We start from the raw sequence: 24,221 nt of genomic DNA, 5'->3' as shown, positions 1-24,221 counted from the left end.
GTGCGTAATGGCCCAGGGTGCACTGAGTATATACTAATAGTATGTACTCATTGAAGCAGCCAGGGGGCTATTCAAACGGGCCAACTAGTAACATATCACTCCTGAAAACGATCTTTGGCTTTTCACGTGAGGTAAATCTGCCCTGCGATTGGATTTTGGAAAGCCATGTGATGGTGAACCAATTCCGACTGGACACTCACATTGCGCACGTCATCACACAGCTTCTATGAAGAGTACAAAGATGGCCGATGGCTGGCTCGAAAGTCCGCGGAGTTAACTTTTCAGCAACAAAAAAGTAAGTTTCTATCTCATATCATTCAAAAGTTATTTATAATTTAGTAAAGCTTGGTCTTAGCCATCATATACAACAGCGTCGGCCCCAGAGGGTTAATGCAGTTCAGGTTATATAATTGGTTGATTTTACTGTCTATTTATAACTAGGAGTGCAGAGTGCATTTGTTTTTTAATTCCTCCTTCCCTTTCTCTGACACCCAATCACAGCTCTTCGAGGACTTTGTCATACCTAGCAACAGGGTCAACCCAGTGATAAAAGTTGCTGTCCGCTCCTTGCTCAGACTTGCTCAGACTTGCTCTCAGACACCTCTTGAATCTCTTTTTGGCTAAGATTCCTTGTCAGGAATTTTTAGGCTAAGTTAGGAACTGTTTGAGAGGGCTTTGAGCTGCTTTGTGGATACAGGCTCAGCTCTAAGGCTGAAATGATAACTCGAATAATTCGATTACAAAAAATGATTGAGGCAAATTCTGTGCCTTGAAGCTTCAATTAAACGTTGTAGTACATATGCTAGGCCTGTGTGTGGCACTGTAATGTCCTCAGAAAAACAACAGAAGAAGACTAGAGCATGCACACAGCCCGTGTAACAGCTAATAAATTAGCCGTAAAGCTATCGCTTTACAGTGCGACAGAGTAAAATAAAGCCTTTTAAGAGAAAGAGGGTCCCCACTTATCATCTGAAATAGACTTACTATGCATTTAAAGCGAAGCAGTGTGTTTGTCTATTGTTAAAAAACACACAGTCTGCTCGATGTGGTGAGTGACTATTGACCCAACGGCCGGGTACCCACAGTCGAAGCCGGCTGCTGTTCAGACTCGCACTAAGTGTTTCGCTTTTTCTGGGCAACACACAATGCTTCACAAACACGGTAACTTAAAAAAAACAAAAAAAAAAAACAGTAACTGCCAGGCTTGCATGTTCATCCTCCTGCTGAAATGCATCTGCTTAATAAAAAAAAAAAAAGAAAAATCACGTAGGGATCCAGTCCACCAACCTTAAAAAAAAACAAAAAAACAAAATGGTTACATTTTACAAGCTGGGGGCAAAAAACAGAACAGAAAGCCACATCCCATCGCCATTTCAGCAAAATGTCAAGACTTTGGCACGGACATTGTGCCATTGCTTCGGGAGAGCCCTGGAGTATTGATGTGTGGCTGTGTGCTTCGGGTCACTTTCATGCTGAAAGACCCAGCCATGACCCATCTTCAGTGCTCTAACTGAGGGAAGGATGTTGATTGCCAAAATCTCACGATACATGACCCCATCCATCCTCCCTTCAATACAGGGCAGTTGCCCTGTCCCCTTTGCAGAAAAACACCCCCAAAAAGGATGTTTTCTCCCCCACGCTTCACGACTTGGGATGGTTTTCTTGGGGTTGTTCTCATCCCCCAAACATGACAAGTGGAATTGATACCTAAAAGCTCTATTTTGGTCTCATCTGACCACATGACCTTCTCCCATACCTCCTCTGGATCGTCCAGATGGTCATTGGCAAACTTCAAACCTTGTGTGCCCTGCAGGATTTTAAACCATGATGGCATAGTGTGTTACGAATGGGAGCCTTTGCGACTGTGGTCCCAGCTCTTTCAGGTCATTGACCAGGTCCTGCTGTGTAGTTCTGGGATTTCTTCATATCATCCTTACCCCACGAGGCGAGATATTGCATGGAGCCCCAGACCAAGGAAGATTGCCAGTCGTCTTGTGTTTCTTCCATTTTCTAATAATTACGCCAACAGTTGTTGCCTTCTCATCAATCTGCTTGCCTGTTGTCCTGGAGTCCATCCCAGCCTTCCAGGTCTGCAGTTTTGTCCCTGGTGTCCTTAGACAGCTTTTTGGTCTTGGCCATGGTGGCTAGGTTGGAGTGTGATTGATTTAGTGTGTGGACAGGTGTCTTTTATACAGGTAATGAGTTCAAACAGGTGCAGTTAACACAGGTAAAGAGTGCAGAATAAGAGGGCTTCTTAAAGAAAAATTAACAGGTCTGTGAGAGCCAGAATTTTTGCTGGTTGGTAGGTGATCAAATACTTATTTCATGCAATAAAATGCAAATTAATTATTTAAAATCATACGTGATTTTCAGATTTTTTTATTTTTTTTTTATTCTACAGAATCAAATTTTTTTTATTCATGCTTTGTTGGTGGGAAAACTTGCAAAATTGACAATGGATCAAATACTCATTTGCCTCACTGTGTGTGTATATGTACATATATATATATATATATATATATATATATATATATACACACACACACACGTGTGTGTGTGTGTGTGTATATCGCAAACATTGATGTTACAACACCTGGAGTTCATGTGTGGAAACCGTGTGAGAGCTTTGCTTGTACAAGGTCTGTTAGAAAAGTATCCGACCTTTTTTATTTTTTTCAAAAACCTGATGGATTTGAATCACGTGTGCTTGCATGAGCCAACCTTGAACCTTCGTGCGCATGCGTGATTTTTTTTCACGCCTGTCAGTTGCGTCATTTGCTTGTAAGCAGCCTTTGTGTGAGGATGGGTGGAGTCTCTTGTCGTTTTTTTCTTTGCAAGGAAATGGCGGAACTACTGGAGCAGCGCGACTGCATCAGATTTTGCCAGAAACTGGGCGACAGCCAGGTGGAAACCATTCGGATTATTCAGACGGGTTTCGGTGACGATCCTATGGCCATCACACAGATTAAGGAGTGGTACAACTGGTTTAAAGACGTCCGCATAACGGTGGAGAGCGTGCCATGCTCCGGTCGGCCATCAACATGCTGAAATGACCAGATTATTTCCAAAGTGAACGCTGTGGTGATGTGGGACCGTCGGGTGACTATCTGAGAAATTGCGGAAGAGGTGCACATCAGCACTTTTTCGGCACATTCTACTGTGACAGAAGATTTTGCCATGAAAAGAGTTGCAGCGAAATTCATCGGCACGAAGCTGATGGCGCAGCAAAAGCGCCTCAGTGTTGAAGTCTCATCGGACATGTTGTGACATGCCCACCTCCTCCACAATTTCTCGGATAGTCACACGACTGAAAAGCCACCGAAAGCCATCTGAATCTTCCGAATGGTGGAAGAGCTGGGCATGTCACAACATGTCCTGTGAGGCTTCAACACGAAGGCGCTTTTGCTGCGCCATCAGCTTCCTATCGATGAATTTCGCTGCAACTCTTTTCATGGCAAAATCTTCTGTATATAATATAGGCCTGTTCAGAATTGGAAAAAAGTAATTCTGTGATATAATGCTGTCACTGACGAAAATGTGACACCATGATATTAATTTTAAGTCTTGTCGCCCACCCCTAATCACATTATAAAATGTAATTTCAAATGAAAGGCTTGCTGTTTCCAGTTGGCTGGATGCACTGAAGTTAATGGTAAAGGTGCATACTGTAAACTTTACAGTATGCACCTAAGTATTTGGAAAAAAAAAAATTCTTCTCATGTATTAAACATTTTTGAGAAAATTGCATTTAATGTTTATTATCATGTAAAACATCTTAAACAAGAGACGACAATATAATGAAATGTAAGGCAGCAGCCTTCTTAGATCTGGATGTTTGATTAAAAGGGACTAAACTGAGAATACAATTATAATTACCCTAATTAATTAAATAGAGTGTTGCAAAGCCTCATTAAAATTGATAATGAGTTGGTTTATCCAATGTCTTCGGCTACTGTACAAACCATTTTATATGCCACTACAAACAAGATGGTGACTGGAGAGAAGAAAAAAGCCTTCAACATTTTTCAACAAATTAACTACTGTGCAAATTGGTGAACAGCAGCAAAACAAAAAGGCAGGTCTTGGTATGTTCCCCTGCCACTTCCCCTGTCCTTAGTGGGCTTAGAAATATAGCAGCTGCCAAATTGTGGTCTTTCCTTGAATGCTGCCACTTAATCTTCAGGAGGGTAGAATCACTGTGACGTACACTGAAAATCTATACTGTTGAGTTTAGGGAAATCTCTTGAGACAGGTGTGAGCTCAAGTAGGATGTTAAAAGATGTGTAGTCTCAGAAAATATTATCTCAAATGCATATCAATACTCACATTGTCTGCACCCTGTCAGAATTCATGAGTTAAGCCTGTCTCCTATTACAGATTTTTGAGACCCAAATCTCTCCAGTTTGGTCAAAAAACAAAAACAAACCTGATACTCAGTCAAGACCTGAAATCAGGTGTAATCTGTGGTACGTAAGTGTAGTGTTGTACAATATTATGAGAAATCAGGAATGCTCGAAACATGTTTAAAAAATTCATCACATTGGGTTAAACCATTTAATTGGTACATATTGGGGGTCATCTTCCATAAAAGTAGGTGAATGTGTACAAACGGATACAAGATGCAATTACTGGGACTTACTGCAGAAGCCTCTGATCCTTTTCCACAACATGAAACCCATGAAAAGCATGTCGCACTCTCCAACAAATCAGGTTTTGAGATTTTAAAAGAGAAATTTTTGCTTTTTTGAAAAGTGTAAAAAATTATGTGTAATGTTATATTTGTAAGTAATTGGATAAATGCTAGTAGGTAATAATAACTGATCACATACAAATTTTGGCTACAATCATTTATTTATTTTAATTTGGCTCAATTTTGAAATTGGGATGGAAATCAGGGTGAAAAACCAGTTATAGGAGACTGTCCTTAGAGGAAAATTCAATCATTCATTTATTTTCTATACCCGAATACTCCAATCCAGGGTTGTGGGAGGGTTGGAGCCTATCCCCAGCAGTCATGGGGTGCACTTAGAACAGCATCAAACTCAATATTCAGAATATATGCTTTCTGCTTTAAAATAAGTTTAAAACACATTGGAACATCAAATTATCCTACATTATGCTGAGTATCAAATAACCAAGTTAATCCACTTGTAGGAGTTTCTGTGAAATGCACAATGGGTTAGAACTTGTTTTAGGTATAAACATGATGTAATCATTTTATTTGGAGAAGAAATACCTTTGTGAGGGGTCTCCTATTTTAACATGGGGACCACAAGGGTGGAAAACTCTGCAGTTAGATGCTCACCAATGTTGCTCTCTTCAGCAATCATTTTTATTCACAAAATGTTAAAAGTTCACATGAAAAATGCATGAATGTTGCTGGAGGATCTCTTCACTTGTGCACGAGGAAGTGGCAAAGTCGTGCTCTGTCATAGACTAGGAATAAGGGTGTTTTATTTTTGGATGGATCATGACACAACAATTTGATGATATGTATTGTGAGGCTGACAGACTGATTGTGATAACCAATCAGTAAAATACAAGGCAACTACAGCTCTCACAGCCGTCATGTGCAATGTAATAATAATTTCATGCTTAAAGCACATTTCAAAATGCTGTACTTACTAAAACAAAACACTGCATTAAAATCAAAATTTAAAACTGTCACAACCATAAGAATGGTTTAGTTTGAATTTGGTAAAATTTCATACCCTAAAATACAAATAGAAATAATCACAGAAATAATTACACAATTTATAAAACACACTTATTTCCAAAAATTTCAAATCCCCTAGTTCTTTTGAAAACTCTAGCAGCTGGATCCTGAACCATCTGAAGAGATCTCACTCTCTTATGTGGTAAACAAAAATAAATAAATAAATAAAAATAACACATTGGAGTAATCAGTTCTAGAGGATACAAAAGCAAGAAAACGTGCCAGCAACCACCCTAGACGGGACAGGTGGAAATACTGACAATTATGCCGTTGACTATTAGCAGTCTTGGCAATCTCTCTAATATACAGGTCAAAAGACCGTGAAGAAACAAAAATCAACCCAAGATTTTTGACTGTTTGTAGCAAGTAGTGACACATTTGTGGTGGATAATGGCAAGTTGGGTGGCAAGTACTACACACACACACACACACACCTCTAAATGCCACACACATGCCTTCTGTGTGAGAGGGGCTTTAACCCACGACTACATATAATCTGACCAAGAGCTGCAACATAACTAATCTCAAAGGGTTACCTACACTCACAGTGCAGTTGTCTGTTGAAAGGCGAGGCCATTGTCATTCTCTCATTAACCATCATAGCAGGGCAGTGTACGCTGGCAGGCTATGGCTCTGTCAGTGTTAGTTGTAGGCTCATTACCTGTTGAAAAATTGGCACCTAGAAGCCAGAACAAGAAGGCTGCAGCAAAGGTTTTTTTTTTTATCTCCTTGGTGACATCACAGTGGATCCTTCTGACTCAGCCAGGCAGGACACAAGACTTGGCTCAGAGCCAGATGTTACCCGTTGGTGGTGGTGTTGGTGGGATATTTTTATGAACCCCATCATGAAATCTCTAGTCAGGCTCTGAGTTTTATATTTCCATATTTCCTTCCATTGTTGCCATCCCTTATGATTATTTTTCTGTTAAAGATTGTATATTGTACAATTTTGACCCAGAAAAAGAAATGTTCCATGAAATTATTGAAAGCCCAATATTGCCATGACGTTCATGTCCTTGCTGAGTTTGTGTAAACGTCTGAACACAGCTGTGTACTGCCGAGAGTCATGGATACAACTATTCTTTTCCCTCAAAGTGCTCCATCATTTCCTTACAAACAGAAAGTAAATATTAAAAAGCTGCACCATGGTAATCAGTGTAGCCACATTTATTGTACCAATCTACAGTTGTGGATGTGTTGCACTTTTTTCCTCTGACGATTGTCATGGCCTCTCCTCTGCCCTGCAGGGGCGATTCCTTCTGCAGGCAGAGGCGGGCCATATCTCATTGGAGTCACCTGGGGCTCATGATAAAAGCAGGTCTCCAGCGACATTGACTACATTTACATGCCATTAATATTCGGGTTAAGGTCAATATTACATCTCATTATATACATCTCTTGTCGTCACTCAGGGAGAGCTGCGTGTCGTCACTAGAGAGCTGTGTGTCGTCAGAGTGAGCTGCAAAAAGTTTGTACCTGAGTTTTCAGAGGTGGTGTTTGTAGTTGCCATCTGCCACGCCGGTGTTTGCCAACCCAGACAGTGGGAATACCACCTCAACCGGCAACTTAGTCCCGCGACTGGACAGCAACAACGTCCGAGGCCCGCCCAACGTGGTGAATTCACTGAGGCCGCGCGCTGCGTCATTAAAGCCGCGCGTCACGAGTGCCGCTTCCCCGAGGCCTCGTGCAGCCACCGCGGATCCATCAGCGCGGAAACACCGAGGCCGCGCGGCACCAGCGCAGTGCAGATCCATCCCGGTGACAAACAACGCAGGCTGTTAACATCGGCGATCGTCAAGCTGCCCATAAGCCGACCATGGGGCCTAAGAAGGTTCTGACAGCGGAGGAAGGTGACGATATTAAAAAATCTCTGGACTTTCTATCAGAGGAGATTTCTGTTGTGAAGCAGCAACAGAAATCAATCATGGATCTGGTGGAGGAGGTGAAGGCATTACGGCTCCAGAACGCTGAGAAAGACCGGCGTCTGGTGCAGCTGGAAAATAGAGTGGCTGAATTGGAGCAGTACACCAGAATTAACGACGTCATCATCACAGGTCTTCACATCAAACCACGGTCCTACGCACGGGCGGTAACAGATGAGAGCGGAGGGGAGCCCAGTGAACAGGAGGTCAGCTCTGTGGAAAAACAGGTTGCTGATTTCCTCCTATCTAAAGGTATAGAAATGATAAACGAACCGTCATCATGAGATTCATCAACAGAAAACACAAAACAGCACTGTTAAAACAAGGACGAAAACTGAAAGGGACAAACGTATTCATCAATGAACATCTCACCAAACGGAATGCTGACATCGCCAGGAAAGCACGCTTCTTAAAGAAACAGGGAAAAATCCAGCACACATGGACTTCAAACTGTAAAATATTCATTAAACTGAACGGATCACCAGAACAAGCAAAGGTTATGGCAATAAGGAACATCGAGGAGCTGGACAAATATGAACAATAGGTATGAGGACTCAAACACATCACAGCACCATGATGCAGACTGGAGCAACCCACTCATCCACATCATCTGCACCCGGAGACAAGAGAGACATAATGACTAAGGATAATGATCTGTTTATTTCTGCCCAGGAGCTCTGTCTAGATACATTTAATTATAATAACTCTGCTAACCACCCCTTCGAATCTGAAAATGATCCTGATACCTTTTTCAGTGAGAATATTGTGAGACAGTGCAAATATTTTACAGAAGAACAATTCAGAAATTATAAAATCAATGATGAAGATTTTTCAATTATACATTTCAACAGCAGAAGTCTTTCTCGTAATCTGTCTACTATTAATGATTGTTTGAAAACATCCAAAAAACGTTTTTCAGTTATTGCAATTTCAGAAACATGGTTAAATGAGGATAATAAAGATCTGGTATATCTTGATGGTTATGAATTGTTCCTGGTTAATAGGCAGACGAGAAGGGGCAGAGGCGTTGCATTGTTTGTAAGGTCAGATTATAACTGTAAACTCATCAACAACATGTCATTTACAGTGGACAACATCATGGAATGTGTTACCATAGAAATTACATCTATAAACTCCAAAAACATAGTTGTTAGTTGTATTTACAGAGCTCCTGGGACAAATATTGACACCTTTGAAGACATTATCTTAGGAATGTACAACAAAATCAACAGAAATAAGCATTTATTTGTCTGTGGAGATTTCAATATAGATTTTTTAAACCCTCACAATCATCCACAAATCACTTCATTTATAAACACCTTGTATTGTTTAGGACTGTTTCCAACCATCATTCATCCTAGCAGAATAACTATGGACTCAACAACTCTCATTGACAATATTTTAACTAACGTTATATCCGGTAATCTTAGTGGGGACTACTGGTCAGTGATATCAGTGATCACTTGCCAGTTTTCTCAGTCTTTGCATTGGAGGGTTGTTGTAAGTATCGAAGCAATACCAAATTCATGAGTAGAAAAGTAACACCTTAAACAATTGATAATTTAAGGGAGGATTTATCAAGTCAGAATTGGTCAGATGTTTTTGTTGATGATGTTGACAGGTCATATGGTGCTTTCATCTCCATTTTTTCCAGTTTGTATAATAAACACTGTCCATTTGTTGACAAAATATATAGAAATCAATATAGCAACAAACCATGGATAACTAAGGGGCTTCAGAGGGCATGTAAAAAGAAAAACGTACTATATAAACATTTCATAAAACTATGAACTAAGGAAGCTGAAAGTAAGTATAAAACATATAAGAATAAGTTAATCAATATCATGAGACTCAGTAAAAATATATATTATAATGAGTTACTTGTCAAAAATAGAAATAACATCAAAAACACATGGAACATATTAAATGAAATAGTAAAAAAGAATAGAGTAACTAGAGATTATCCTTCATTTTTTCAGAGTAACAACTACATCACGATTGATAACGACGAGTCTATTGCTGAACACTTTAATGAATACTTCGTTAATGTGGGTAAAAATCTTGCCAGTAAAATTGACTCATCAACTAATAACTTCTGGGTAAATAATTCAACGTTTAACAAATCTGTTTCAGTGTTCATTGGTGGTACTCATGAAAGGGAAATACTTGATCTGGTTCATGGTTCAAAAAGTAAGAAATCGACTGATTTTAATAATTTGGATATGGCTTTATTAAAAAAAGTTATTGATTGTATAGTAAAACCGTTCAATTATATTTGCAATATGTCACTAAGTACTGGTAAATTTCCTTCTCAAATGAAAATAGCCAAAGTAATTCCTCTGTTTAAAACTGGTGACAAACACACATTTTCTAATTATAGACCTATATCACTTCTGCCACAATTTTCCAGAATTTTGGAAAAAATATTTGCTAAAAGATTAAGTGATTATTTACTGAAGCATAACATCATTTGTGAAGAACAATATGGATTCAGAAGGTCTCGAACTACATCACATGCTTTGATGGACTATGTGGAAAGTATAGCAACTGCAATTGACAATAAACAATACACAATAGGTGTTTTTTTTTTATTTACAGAAAGCGTTTGACACAATTAACCATGGAATACTATTAATTAAACTGCAGAAATATGGAATCAGAGGTCTGGCATATGAATGGATAGCTAGTTATTTACAAGGCAGATTTCAGTATGTCCAATTCAATAATACAAATTCTGAACTCAGGGATGTCACGTGGGGTGCCGGAGGGCTCAGTGCTGGGTCCTTTGTTGTTTATAATCTATATAAATGATATAAGTTGGGTGTCGAGTTCACTTTTGCGGATGATACAACTGTGTTCTGTAGCGGTGAAAATCTTGAACAGCTTCTGGACATAGTGGAGAAAGAACTGGAAAAATTTAAGGTTTGGTTTGACGCTAATAAGTTGTCACTCAACCTTGGGAAAACTAAATGTATTATATTTGGAAATAAACAGGCACCCAAATGTAAAAATTTAACTATAAACAATAAGGAAATTGAGTTAGTAACAGAGAATAAATTTTTAGGTGTTATAATTGATAATACACTTAGCTGGAAACCACATATAAATTATGTGAAATCAAAATTGTCAAAAACTATAGCCATTCTGTATAAAGCCAAAGACCTACTGCCGCAAGAAGGGTTACTTACCTTATCATTCTCTGATGGTACCATATATGACATATTGTGTTGAGTCATGGGGAAACACTTACAAATCAAATACCAATCCAATATTCCTTTTGCAAAAACGAGCCATACGAATCATCTGCAATAAACAATATCGTGAACCAACTCATTCTTTATTTGTGTCTTTAAATTTATTAAAATTCATAGATTTGGTCGATTACATTACAATTCAAACTTTATTTCGAGCGAAAAACCAAGCCTTACCGAGACATGTCCAGAGTCTGTTCCGATTGAGGGAATCCAGATATAGTTTAAGAGGTTGTGCAATTTTTATGAAACCACCAGTAAGAACAAATCTAAAGGGTTTTTGTGTGTCTGTGGTTGGGGTGAGGAAATGGAACAAATGTTCAACAGAGGTTAGAATGAGTAGTACCTTAGTAAGATTTAAGAAACTACTCAAAAAGAACATCATGTCTAAGTATCATAAAGAAGCAAATATAATTTGATTTATATGGAATGTTCAATTTATAAGTGGGACTCATTGTATATTTGAATGTGTGGGTATGTATATGCGTATGTAGATATATAGATATGGGTAGGTGTATATGTATATAAGTGACTGTGTATATGTATGTATGTATATATTTATGTTTGTAAAGTATATAAGTATGTATATAGGTATATATGGCACAGCCCAAGCAGAGGGTCACCCCCAAGAGCCTGGTCTGCTTGAGGTTTCTTCCTTATAGGGAGTTTTTCCTCACCACAGTTGCCTAGTGCTCGCTCTGGGGGTTGGTAAGGTTAGTCCTTACTGGTGTAAAGTGCCTTGATTCGAATTTCTTGTGATCTGGTACTATATAAATATAATTATAAGTGAATAGTATATTGATGTGTATGTCTGTGTGTCGACATGTAGTAGTGAATTTGTATTTATGTAAATATGACTGATAAGAATTGTTGGACTTGTACGAGCAGGGGTGGGTGCTAATAAGCTTTGCTTCAGCCCACACCCTTTCGGACTCACTAGTTTTGTCTGTGTTTGTTTGTGGAATTGTTCATTTTTTTCTATTTGAATATTTTGTGTGCCGAATAAAACTTTGTCACATTGTCACATTGTCAATATTCCGGTTTCTGATTCATTAGGAATAACCCGTTTACATGCTTAAGCAGACAGAGTTGCTCCTGTATACATGGTCATTGGTATCATTTGGAATTTCCCCATCTAAACAGCGACGCACGTCTTCCACCGGTGCTTGATTTGGTCTGGCGTTTGTGCAAATCCGGCTTCGTGTAAAACCCCTCACTACACACTTTATACACTTTTCTCAAGCAGGTATTAACATTTCCTCACTTTTCTCTCCTGTGTAAACACTCTCTTTTTTCTTCAGACACACGCAGAACACACTGCGCGTGCTGTCCCTTTGCTCACTGCCTCTGGGGGTACGGATACGGGTCATGGCCACGGAGCTCTGCGGCTTCGGTATACCGAGACCCTGGGGTGCTGTGGATTTTTTCCGCAAGAAATCTATCCTTGCGCCTGCCTCCGCATCAAAACAGCGAGCATAGTCTCTGGACCTGTTGCCACAGTTGGCGCAGCTCCGCACAGCAGAGAGAGGGGCAGTGTGAGTGGCCCGCTGCGGCGTTTACCGAGCCCGCAGACTCAGTCAGCGCATCGGAGGCAGAGCAATCGCGGTGATGCTGACCAGTGCCGCCTGATAAGGGCACAGAACACAATGCACTGTTTATCTCTGCTTCTGTGGTGTCCGGTGGGCTGCGCACGCTGCATACAAGTAGTTGCCGTACTCAAAAGACCACGATTCCTTGCGGATAGGACATGCGCAGAACACAAAATAATGTTCCTCTCTATGGGGATATCCCGATGCGCGTTTATATGTCCTGATATTCGGGTTAGAAAAGGAGTAACCCAGGGGTCTTATTCGGGTTTTTAAAACCGGAATATGAGCATATTCGGGTTTTTGCGGGTGTTTACATGGCCGTGCGCAACCGGGTTATTGCTAATATTCCGGTTATGAAAGAGTTATTGGCTGCATGTAAACGTAGTCATTCTCTCTCTCTGCTGGCTCCTACAGGTGCCATCTTTTTGTTCAGTTTTTGTTGGGTTGGTTTTACACTCAGTCATATTTACACCTACATGCTCACGCACCCATGCATTGCATACATCTTACATATTGATATGCCACACCTCATTGTCTTTATTTTTGTTCAACATTAGTTATTATTTACAATAAAATCCTTTTGATTGGCCGAAACCTTGCCTCCCCTCTTTCTTGTTGTGGGCTATGAGCCGGCCTGTGACACAATCTTCTCTATCTCGCTTTGTGTCAGCTGACCATGGTTTAATTTCTTCTTTACACCCCTATTCCTCAGGACACCATTCTATTATGATCCTCACGATCCAGAAAAAATGCAAAAATGGTATGAAACGGCATACCCCTCACTCACACTGCCTCCAGTGTTACCATTGCGAGGTACGGATGCGGGACCCGCAGAGAATCCAAGTCATTAAAAAGGTGCAAATCTCTCTCAGTGGCCACGGAGCTCTGTGGTTGCTGTTACCGAGACCCTGCGGCGCTGTGGATTTTTCCACAAGAAGTCTATCCTGCGGGCTGCCAGAGCGCTCCGCATCAAAACAGCGAGCGTAGTCTCTCGACCTGTTGCCGGAGTTGGGCGCATCTCCATACAGCAGATAGGGAGGCGATGTGAGTGGCCCGCTGTGGCGTTTACCGAGCCCGCAGACTCGGTAAGCACATCAGAGGCAGTGAGAGCAAGGCCTTACTCTGTCATGCCGCCGATCAGGCTGGCTTATAAAGTGCAGACCTGACAAGTGGCTGGCTTATAAAGCACATACCTGGCAACCACTCGAAAATGAAAGTAAAGCTGCGCCCGGCTGCGTTCTCAGCCAGAACTGCAACAAACGCTGCTTTTGCTTCACATTTTTGCCCAGATGGAGCACAATCAAACAAGTCTCAGGCTGTATTCACTATTGGTGCCGATGATGGTTATAACTACTGCATATACCAAGTTTGTTCAAGATTAACAAAATATGGGTCAAGAAGTTACTGTGATGCTTCAAAACGCACTCCAATTTGCTGTTCAGGATGAAACGGGAAGGAGCGGCACTCTGTGGAATAGTGGTATTAGTCTCACGAATAAACGCAGTCCTGGGTAATCACACAGCATTGTGCAATATTATTAACGCATGCTGCTAAATATTAGCGGTATTCCTTTACCTCCATGTGTCTGTCAAACTGAACAAAATATCTCAAGAACCAGTGGATGGATTTTCTTTGATCACGTATAGTGGGTTAGCAAAGCTGATATGGAAACAGACTACATCACAGTGACTGAATATGGTGGCATCGTTCAGTCTTTCACGATGTTTTGTTGTTGTTGTTTGTCTTTCGGCTGCTCCCAGTTTGTCAGGGTCACCACAGCGGATTTAGTACAGATCCGTATTGAGTTCTATGTATTTTGCTGGATTCATTTTACCCTCAAGAGATTCCCATTGCCTGCAGCATCCAAACATCATGATGTTCCCACCACCGTACATTGCAGTGAGGACAGTGTGGTTTTATTTTTACATCAAACATTATTCAGACTAAAACCCATAAAGCTCAATTTTGGTCTCATCAGACCATTGAACATTCTTTCAGTCGACCTCAGTGCCTCTTCATCGTGTTTTTGCGAATGATGGTGCCGGGATGTGGTAAATTATGTCACTCTAAAGCTGTGATTGCTGAATCACTCCAGACAGCAGTAGGATGCACAGTCTGTGTTACCTTTTCACAGAGTTGCCTGGCATCTTCTTTTTTCTTTGTAGTTGCAGATATGACATGATAATGACTTGCCCAAGTTAGACCGCCTATGTAGAGCAACTGGTGAGCAATGATCCACACAGAAGTGGAGGTCATTTCAAAAATGTGGATTAGCAACACTGAGGAGAAGAGGGAAAAAGAGGAAGGAGAGAGAGCAAGATCCTGACCGGCAGCAGCAGCACGAGGCCTGTTCATTCGTCTCCAGGTGCACCATCCCCCTCTGAGAATCGACTTGGAGGAATTGCCACTATTCACTGGTTGAAACCTGTTGAGGAAGCACAGATCATTTAATAATTTACTTTGACATGGTAATATTTTAAGTATTCAACATATTGAGACAAATATATGAGTGTGGGTATGTATATGTCCCTCTCATGTCCAAATCGCACCTCAGAATTGAGCCAAATTTGGCCCAGATATACCTTGACATACAGAGAGTGACATAGGCTATAGGGCAGCGCAGTCTCGTTTGAACCCCTGCGTGACATCACGAAATTTGACCACTTCTGAGGGACAACCTGCCGTTGCGCAATACAAACACAGCATCACTTCTAACGGAAAAATGCTGTACTGTTTTGTTTTTGGCTGCAGTCACCGAAGCAGTAAGGAAAAGTGCAGTTTTTTTCAGTTCCCAGTGGAGAAGGGAAGGCGAGGCAAATGGGAGAGGTCGTGTTGGTAAGTGTTCGCATACACACCTTGACAGAGTAGCTGCATTCTCTTGCCTGCACAACCGCCTCAACATGTTTGAGCTCCAGGTTATAAACAAAATGCAACACACGTCCACTTTCTGTCACATCGTCACTTTTTCTTTGCGTTTTTTTTTTGTTTTTTTTTTGCCATGTAATTTGCCCAAAAAATCAGAGGAAGTGGTGTGTTTCTGATGGGGACATATGAGGGCTGTCCCCAGATGTAGGATTATTGCATCATATTTTAACCCTTTAGCACCCACCCTCAAACAAGACTGTGCTGCCCAGTTGAGCACTATAGTAGTAGTAGTTGAGGGGAGAGGCACTTTTGTGCATCACCATTGGCAAGTGTGTTAAAAGGTTGGTGTTATACTTTTCTGTTTTCTTCTTTTTTCTTTGAACTTTTTTCTTCAGTTTTGCAAGTAACAGTCGTAGTAGCAGTAGTAGATAAGGGGAGAGATACTTTTGTACTGCATCATCATCGACAATTGTGCTAAAGGGTTGGTGTCATACTTTTCTTTTCTCTTTTTACCTCTTCATTATTGCAAGTTGTAGTAATAGTAATAGCAGCAGTCTCTTCTTGAGTTAGCTTTAGTCACACCTTAACAGTTCTCTGGAATCTGGGATAGGTGGGAGGTGATAGCTTTGTTGGTAAAGATGTAGTTTTCATTTCAGTCTCTGAATCAAATCAGCTAGTTTTAACTAATCAGGAAAGTGAAATTATTCACACTTTTATTTAAAAAGAAATCTAGATCTACTAGATTCATCTCAGATTTTAAGTCACTTAGGTAGTGTCAGAAACTGAAGTCTTGGGGCCCACAGGGAGAATGCCCCAGCACCACACCACACGAGCCATGACCCCACAGAGGAGGATCGAGCAGCATGTTACAAGGGAGAGCTGGCACATCCAATCCCCAAGCCCGTACAGGGACTGCCAAGCTGACGAGGGCGAGACCTGGCCCCCAGATAAGGGGCAGAACCAATACATCCAGAGCTGGGCCGCACGCGACAGACCCCCACCCGAGACTCCCCCAACACAGCCAGCAGGACCCCCATGATTGACGCTCCACCCTCCCCCGGACCCCAACACACACCAAAGCATCGGACCACACAGCACCATCATACCAGAGGGGCCACCCAGTTTAAAAGACAAGCTATCACCTCCACTAATGCCAGCATACTCAACAAAAACACATAATATCATTCTCTAATAATAGGAGTACAGCATTGAGCTGCAACCTGGAAGTTCGTGGATCAAAAACAAAAGAAACAAGTCATAATATAATGTTTATACAGTACTTCAACAGGCGCAAGAGTGACATTCCCTAACAGGCAAAAATCAGACCTCCAAATTCAGATTTTTAAGGCGTTAATAAATAAGGACCATGTTTCATTAAATTGTAGTAATTTTTTTTTTTTTTTTAACGAAGCGGACATTTTTTCCACTGATATATTTTTGAAGAGGAGGTTTGACCAGTGGTTGATATTAATTGATTGTTTATTTGTCTAATTAAGCAATATAGTTTTTTTTTTTTGGCGTTGGATTGTTTAGTTGGAAGTTCAATCACAGTTATGTCTCCTAGTAAACATAAATTAGGAGATAGGGGATTCTGTATCCTGAGATGGAGGGCAGTTTTTCAGTGACTTTTAACTAAAAAAGGTGAGCAGAGCCAAAGGGTGTGAAAATAGGTGTCAGTGGTGTTTAGCTTTCACTGTGAACAAGCATCAGAGTCAGAAGCCCATTTTATACATATGGTATTGTATAATATGTATTCTATGAAGGGTTTTGGATCAGATGAGTTGTAAGTTGGTTTCTTTGTCACTTGAAATGCGTTTTTGCAAATCTGTGTCCAGTTGTCCGGGTCAGATGTGAGGAGGAAGTCCTTTTCCCATTTTGAACTCGGTAAATGTATACAAGTGTCCGCACATGAAATTAACTTATATACCTTAGACAGGGATGGTATGGTCACATCTCATGTACTCTTTGTGGTTATTTGACACACACAAGTAGTCATGTGATGATAGACTCAAAGTTGAAATGGAAAAAAATATATAAATATTATTTATATTTTAGTTATTGACTATGGCATTGCTTTTAATGTTGTAATCACTACAGGATAATTACAAAAATATGAATTATTCTCTTTCAGTGATTGTACAGTTATTCATTGTAATTATTCACAATGGGTTGGGGCTTCTTCTGCCTGTGCAAGCCAAAGATTACCTCCTTGTGTGAACTTTCTATTCATAGGCATGTGTAACCATACTGTTCATTCATTGAATGTTAAAGCATGAAAGGAAACGGCTCTTTCAAATAATAAAAGAGTGGCTCTTAAAAAAACCCTTTGCTTTATTTAGAAGAGCAGCAGCATGTGTGGGTTTGCAGAGGCGACAGGTGAGCTATACTGCCAGGGCATTTAATGAGACGAATGTCTCCCGTACCTCTGTGGCCTCTTGGGTGGAGTTGTTGGAGCACACTTTCCTCACATTTTGAAGAGCAGGAATGTCCTCTTCTTCCAGTGGGAATAGAGGTTCTGCTGTTCAGTTCCATTTCTGGAAGTTATGTGCATCCACATTTTCAGGGTTCACTCCACACTGATGTAGGATTTCAGTCAGAAGGAGCCGCAGCCAAATACTGACTGCATAAATGAACATACTTTTCAGAAGTTAGACATTTCCTTTTTTAAAAACTGATCTGCTGAAATATTCTAATATTTTGAGATATGCCATTTCTATTTTTTTTTTTTTTTTTTTTTTTTTTTTTTTTTGGAGCTGTAGGCCACAGTTGTCAAAATTAAAAAATTACTGAAAAAATTTAGTTCTATGTATTGAAACTAGAACTGTCGCTCTCTGAAATACCAGAAAACAATAACTTTTTCAGGAAATTCAAATTATTTGAGATGTACCTTTTTCATGTGTAGGCGGTTTTGATTTCCAGAATGTGTCCCTGGACATCAAAACCCAAAATTAGTCCTGATAGTACAGCGGATTACTAAAACAATCCTTCAAATGGTGATACAAGCACCACATTATGCACAAATCCTCCTTAGACGTTACTCTTTTGAAAAACAACAAAAAAAAAAAACTGGCCACTTGAATTTTCAATAGTTGAGCAAGTAGGGATCCATTGAAAAATTACACAGGGGACATCATTTAAAAATGATCCAATCATATTGAAAACTGTACCACATTCCTTGGCTGATCATAAATATTCTAAAAATGTATAGTTTGGACTATCTATGACTGAATGGTATGAAGTTATGGGGTAAAAACATCAAGAATGGTGACATAGTTTGTACAGGGGTTAAAAGTTAAAGTTGCTCAAATTTTGCTGAAATCAAGTGGTGCAAATTAATGTTTGAGCTAATAGGATTAATAAAAGAAACAGTTTTGACTGTGTTGAATATTTGGTCTCCAAAGTAAAATCCAATGTCGATGCCCATTGGATTCTGTGACATGTGACATATTTTACCCCATAATGTTATAATTTCTCATGACACGTGGTTCAAACTATTTCTTTTTAAAACCCAATCATTGGATGCCCTCTACTCATACTGGAGGACCTTCATGGCTCTTACTGTCTCGGGAGAGACATAGCCATCCTAATGGACTCATCCCACCCTGGCCACTCTGTTTGAGCTACTGCCATCAGGCAGACAGTACAGGGCCATTAAAGCAAATACAAGTAGGTTGAAAAACAGTTTCTACTGAACTGTTGTTAGAGCTATGAATGCCACTGGAGCCAAATATCCATGTAACGTGCCACACTTGAATGCACTATTTGTTTGAAAAACAGTTTCTACTGAACTGTTGTTAGAGCTATGAATGCCACTGGAGCCAAATATCCATGTCACGTGCCACACTTGAATGCACTATTTGTTTATGTGCAGTATCCACTTCCACTGAAATACCCAGTTTTGTACATACTTTTCTCTTTTTTATATGCAGTCTCTTTTTGCTACTAAGTTCTTATAATTTTTTTATTTTTAATTTGCGCACTGTACATACCATTTTCATTCGTGTTAAATTTTATGTTTATTTTCTTTTCTTCTCCAGACCTTTCAAGTCTGCCTGGTTTACTCAGGTGTATATTTGCACTGAAAGGCCTTGCACCTTACCTTTTGTTGTACTGGTTACAATGACGACAAAAAAATCTGTGTGTACCCGGCCACCTATTGAAAATTCAAGTGGCCAGTCTTTTTTTTTTTTTTCTTCCCCAAGAGTAATGTCTAAGGAGTATTTGTGTCGAATTTGGTGCTTGTTTCACCATTTGAAAAATTCCTTTGTAAATATTCTGTTATCTGCTGCACAATGAGATTTGAATAGGCATTGAATGAAGTAAAAGCTGTAGAATAGCCATCCCCTTAAAATGTTTTTATCCTGAAATATTTAAATGATGTGTAGGTTAAAGTCTTTCTATAATATGATGCTGCATTAGAAAAGGGCAGCAGTGATTAGTGAGTGAAATATAATATTGTTCAGCAGAACAACTTTCTGTTTTCTTAGCTGTTTCCACCTTTCTACCTTAACGCGAAGATGTGATCGCGAAAGGGTTGTTATAAAAAGGTAGATGGTGACAGCTTATGATTTGGCCATAAAAAAAAAAAAAAATCAGTCAGTAGACTTTTTTTTTTTTTTTTTTTTTTTGCTTTAATCCCTGAAACCACCAAAAAAAAGGACCCATGATTAAATTACATTAAAAACTAATGCTCATACAGTTTGCTGCACTTATTATGTTTCATCTTGCATTTCACCACTCTGCAGTGTGCCTTTGGTCTTTGCAAATTTAACTCTACTTGTGTGTAGAGTTAATAGTGAGTCCAAGCAGTAAGCATCAGATGTCCCAAATGAAGTCACCCAGTAGAAGGAAAAAGGTGCAGTTCATTGACTGGCTCCAAAGCGGAGCACTTTGCAACAGAAGCCCATTTTAAAATGCTCAACTTCAGAGGAGAAATTAATGTGTTTACAACCTGGTCCAAAAAAAAAAAAAAAAATGGTTCTGGTCTCATTCCCCCTCCATGATAACTGTGCAGGGGGTGAATTTTTTTCTAATTCCTTAGTTTAAGACATTTCATGCCATAAACGTATACATAATTAGAGGCATGATCGCTTTAAATAACAGCTAGTCTTTGCGGCTATGCAGAGCTCAGACGTCTGGAGGCTGCTGTGGAGCACCGTGTCTGTCCTTTGAGCATTTTATTATAAATATCATTGTCAATGTCTGTCAAGTTGCTTAGTTTTGAATGCTAACAGCATTTGCACTTTTAGCAGGCATCACTGGCTTGATGGTAACGGGTCCAATAATCCATGATTACTGAGGAAATGAGCAGAGGCCTTGCACCTTACCTTTTGTTGTACTGGTTACAATGACGACAAAAAAATCTGTGTGTACCCGGCCACCTATTGAAAATTCAAGTGGCCAGTCTTTTTTTTTTTTTTCTTCCCCAAGAGTAATGTCTAAGGAGTATTTGTGTCGAATTTGGTGCTTGTTTCACCATTTGAAAAATTCCTTTGTAAATATTCTGTTATCTGCTGCACAATGAGATTTGAATAGGCATTGAATGAAGTAAAAGCTGTAGAATAGCCATCCCCTTAAAATGTTTTTATCCTGAAATATTTAAATGATGTGTAGGTTAAAGTCTTTCTATAATATGATGCTGCATTAGAAAAGGGCAGCAGTGATTAGTGAGTGAAATATAATATTGTTCAGCAGAACAACTTTCTGTTTTCTTAGCTGTTTCCACCTTTCTACCTTAACGCGAAGATGTGATCGCGAAAGGGTTGTTATAAAAAGGTAGATGGTGACAGCTTATGATTTGGCCATAAAAAAAAAAAAAAATCAGTCAGTAGACTTTTTTTTTTTTTTTTTTTTTTGCTTTAATCCCTGAAACCACCAAAAAAAAGGACCCATGATTAAATTACATTAAAAACTAATGCTCATACAGTTTGCTGCACTTATTATGTTTCATCTTGCATTTCACCACTCTGCAGTGTGCCTTTGGTCTTTGCAAATTTAACTCTACTTGTGTGTAGAATTAATAGTGAGTCCAAGCAGTAAGTATCAGATGTCCCAAATGAAGTCACCCAGTAGAAGGAAAAAGGTGCAGTTCATTGACTGGCTCCAAAGCGGAGCACTTTGCAACAGAAGCCCATTTTAAAATGCTCAACTTCAGAGGAGAAATTAATGTGTTTACAACCTGGTCCAAAAAAAAAAAAAAAATGGTTCTGGTCTCATTCCCCTCCATGATAACTGTGCAGGGGGTGAATTTTTTTCTAATTCCTTAGTTTAAGACATTTCATGCCATAAACGTATACATAATTAGAGGCATGATCGCTTTAAATAACAGCTAGTCTTTGCGGCTATGCAGAGCTCAGACGTCTGGAGGCTGCTGTGGAGCACCGTGTCTGTCCTTTGAGCATTTTATTATAAATATCATTGTCAATGTCTGTCAAGTTGCTTAGTTTTGAATGCTAACAGCATTTGCACTTTTAGCAGGCATCACTGGCTTGATGGTAACGGGTCCAATAATCCATGATTACTGAGGAAATGAGCAGGTCATAATTCTTGATGCCCACACCAAAGTCGCATGTCACACAAAAATATGATTTAATAAACCAAGGTTATCCTGTTGGCTTGTTTAGTAACTGGAAGATATGGGCGTGTTCAGGCTTAATTTGTCCTGCTCAGGTCACACAGTCTCTTACCACCTTTGTCTCTACTTTTGCTTCCTCCAGTGGTCGTGTGAAACCCTTACTCGGCCGATTCAGCGAGCTTGAAGCCCTCCTATCCGACACGATACATAAACCTGGCAGCATCGATGCTGTCCTCTTGGATGCAGGCTGTTCCTCGATGCAGATGGATCAACCAGAAAGAGGCTTTTCTCTCAGTAAGGACGGGCCCTTAGATATGAGGATGGATGGAAAAAGGTAAGACTTTTGCAACATCATGTTGGTATTTCTCAATTTGTTTTATGTAATCCTGGATGTATAAGTATGTAACAAAAACTCCACAATTTCAAAAAAGTAGCAACCAATAATGATGACAAATGTATTGAAAACCTTGGACCTTTGCTGACTTATGCACTCTGACAAAACGTTCTTCATCCAGTGCACATATACTATCTGAACATTGCTTTTTGCCCCACACTGACTGGCAAAATACCGTATTTTCAAGAGTATAAGTTGCACCACTCCAAAAATGCCCATTGAAGAGGGGGTTAAAAAACATATATAAGTCACACCAGAATATAAGTCGCACCTTTTTTCTGCGTTGTCAGCTCTTTAATTTGGGATTTTTGTGCATTGTTGTTATGTGCATTTGTTGTTGGTGTTTTTTATTTTATTATTGGTTTATTTTATTTAGTGATTTGACTCTTGGGAAAATACTATATAAATATTTATTCATTGGCATCCGTTCGTCTTGTGAGATGTTGGTGTTGCACTAGGGTTTGGGTGTGCACCTCCTAGACTGACTGTCGAGTCCCACTCTAGAGTGACAGTGTCTTGCACACTGGCTTCTCAGCCTTCTTGACTCCTTCCTTGACAGGTGCCCTCCATACTTCTGACAGTGTGCTGTGCTTTCCTAGGTGGTTAGGTATATATTTGCCAACTTCATGTCGTGTTTGCATATATCTTTGAAACGGAATTGTAGTCGGCCGACAGGGTGGGAGCGGACACACAACTCACTGTAAAGCATGTCCTTGGGGATGCAACCTGGATCCATGTGTCTCATGTGACCCAGCCATCTGAGTCATGCCATATGATGTGCAGAATGTGTCTGAGACAGCGAAGGTGGAAGCTGTTCAGCTGTCTCTCGCGTCGTGTCTCGCATATGTGGTCCAAGACTCACTGCCATAGAGGAGTGTGCTGAGTACGGAAGCTTGGTAGACGCGTAACTTTATATTCTCAATCAACTGGCTGTTGCTCCACACTCACTTGTTCACTCTGGCCATGACAGTGTGGCTTTGGTGATCCTTGTACCCTACTTCTGTATCCAAAGAGAGGTCGCGAGAGATGGAGAACCCCAGACAGGTGAAGGTGTGCACCACCTCGAGATGCGTGTTATCAGAGACGATGTCTGGGACAGAGTCAACATCTTGAACCATAATGTTCATCTGATAGTCAAGCCAAACTCCTTGTAGGCATGAGACAAATAACTAACTGCTGCAGTCCAGCTTCACGGAGTTACATCAGAGCTGCATCGTCTGCAAACAGCATCTTGCGTATGAAGACCTTTGTGAGCAATGTTGAATAGGTTCCCATCAGCTCTGGTGCAGAGGTAGATCCCTTCACTGATTGCCCTGAAGAGATTGACCTCTGCACTATACTGCAGGAGCATGGAGAAGAGAGTCGTGCCAGGATGCAACCTTGTTTCATTCCACTGCTCACTGGAAAGGTCCCTGAGGCTGCTCCATTGAAGCAGACTGTGCTGTACATGTCCTCATGAAGGAAGTGCCCATGTGGAGCAGCTGATCCTTTGTAGGAGACTGAAAACTCCACTTTGGCTCATAAGGTTAAAGGCCTTGGTCAGGTCAGTGAAGGCATTGTACAGTGGTATCTGCTGCTCTTGATACTTCTCCTGCAGCTGGTGTAGGGAGAAGTTCGTGTCCACTGTGGATTTTCCAGCTCTGATGCTGCACTGTGACTCTGGCTAAACTCATGAATCAAGGCTTTGCAGGCGTACCAAAGCAACACGAGTGAAGACTTTACCAACTACACTGAGTGGAGAAATGCCATGATAGTTGTTTCAATCACTACAGTCGACTAGGGTTGGGTATCGAGAACCGGTTCCTTTCAGGTATCGTTAAGAAATGACTCGATCCACTGACATCAATAACCTTTTTGCTTAATGATTCCCTTATCGGTCCTGAGAGTGGCCATTGTTTTTAGGGGTGTTT

The 24,221-nt window shown here is 40.3% G+C and overlaps 1 protein-coding gene across 1 annotated transcript in view; it reads left to right on the top strand.

The window, feature by feature from the left end:
* Window positions 1–24,221, top strand: part of mettl15 (methyltransferase like 15) — a 307,480-nt gene that overhangs the window by 257,849 nt on the left and 25,410 nt on the right. The window contains exon 4 of the mRNA XM_034191877.1: window positions 22,060–22,251. Within this exon, the coding sequence (XP_034047768.1) occupies window positions 22,060–22,251 (192 nt within the window). The remainder of the gene's footprint in view (window positions 1–22,059; window positions 22,252–24,221) is intronic.

Source organism: Thalassophryne amazonica, chromosome 2, assembly GCF_902500255.1.
Source record: "Thalassophryne amazonica chromosome 2, fThaAma1.1, whole genome shotgun sequence".
Taxonomy (NCBI): domain Eukaryota; kingdom Metazoa; phylum Chordata; class Actinopteri; order Batrachoidiformes; family Batrachoididae; genus Thalassophryne; species Thalassophryne amazonica.
Note: the sequence above shows the minus strand (reverse complement) of the source record. Positions and strands in the feature narration are given on the sequence as shown.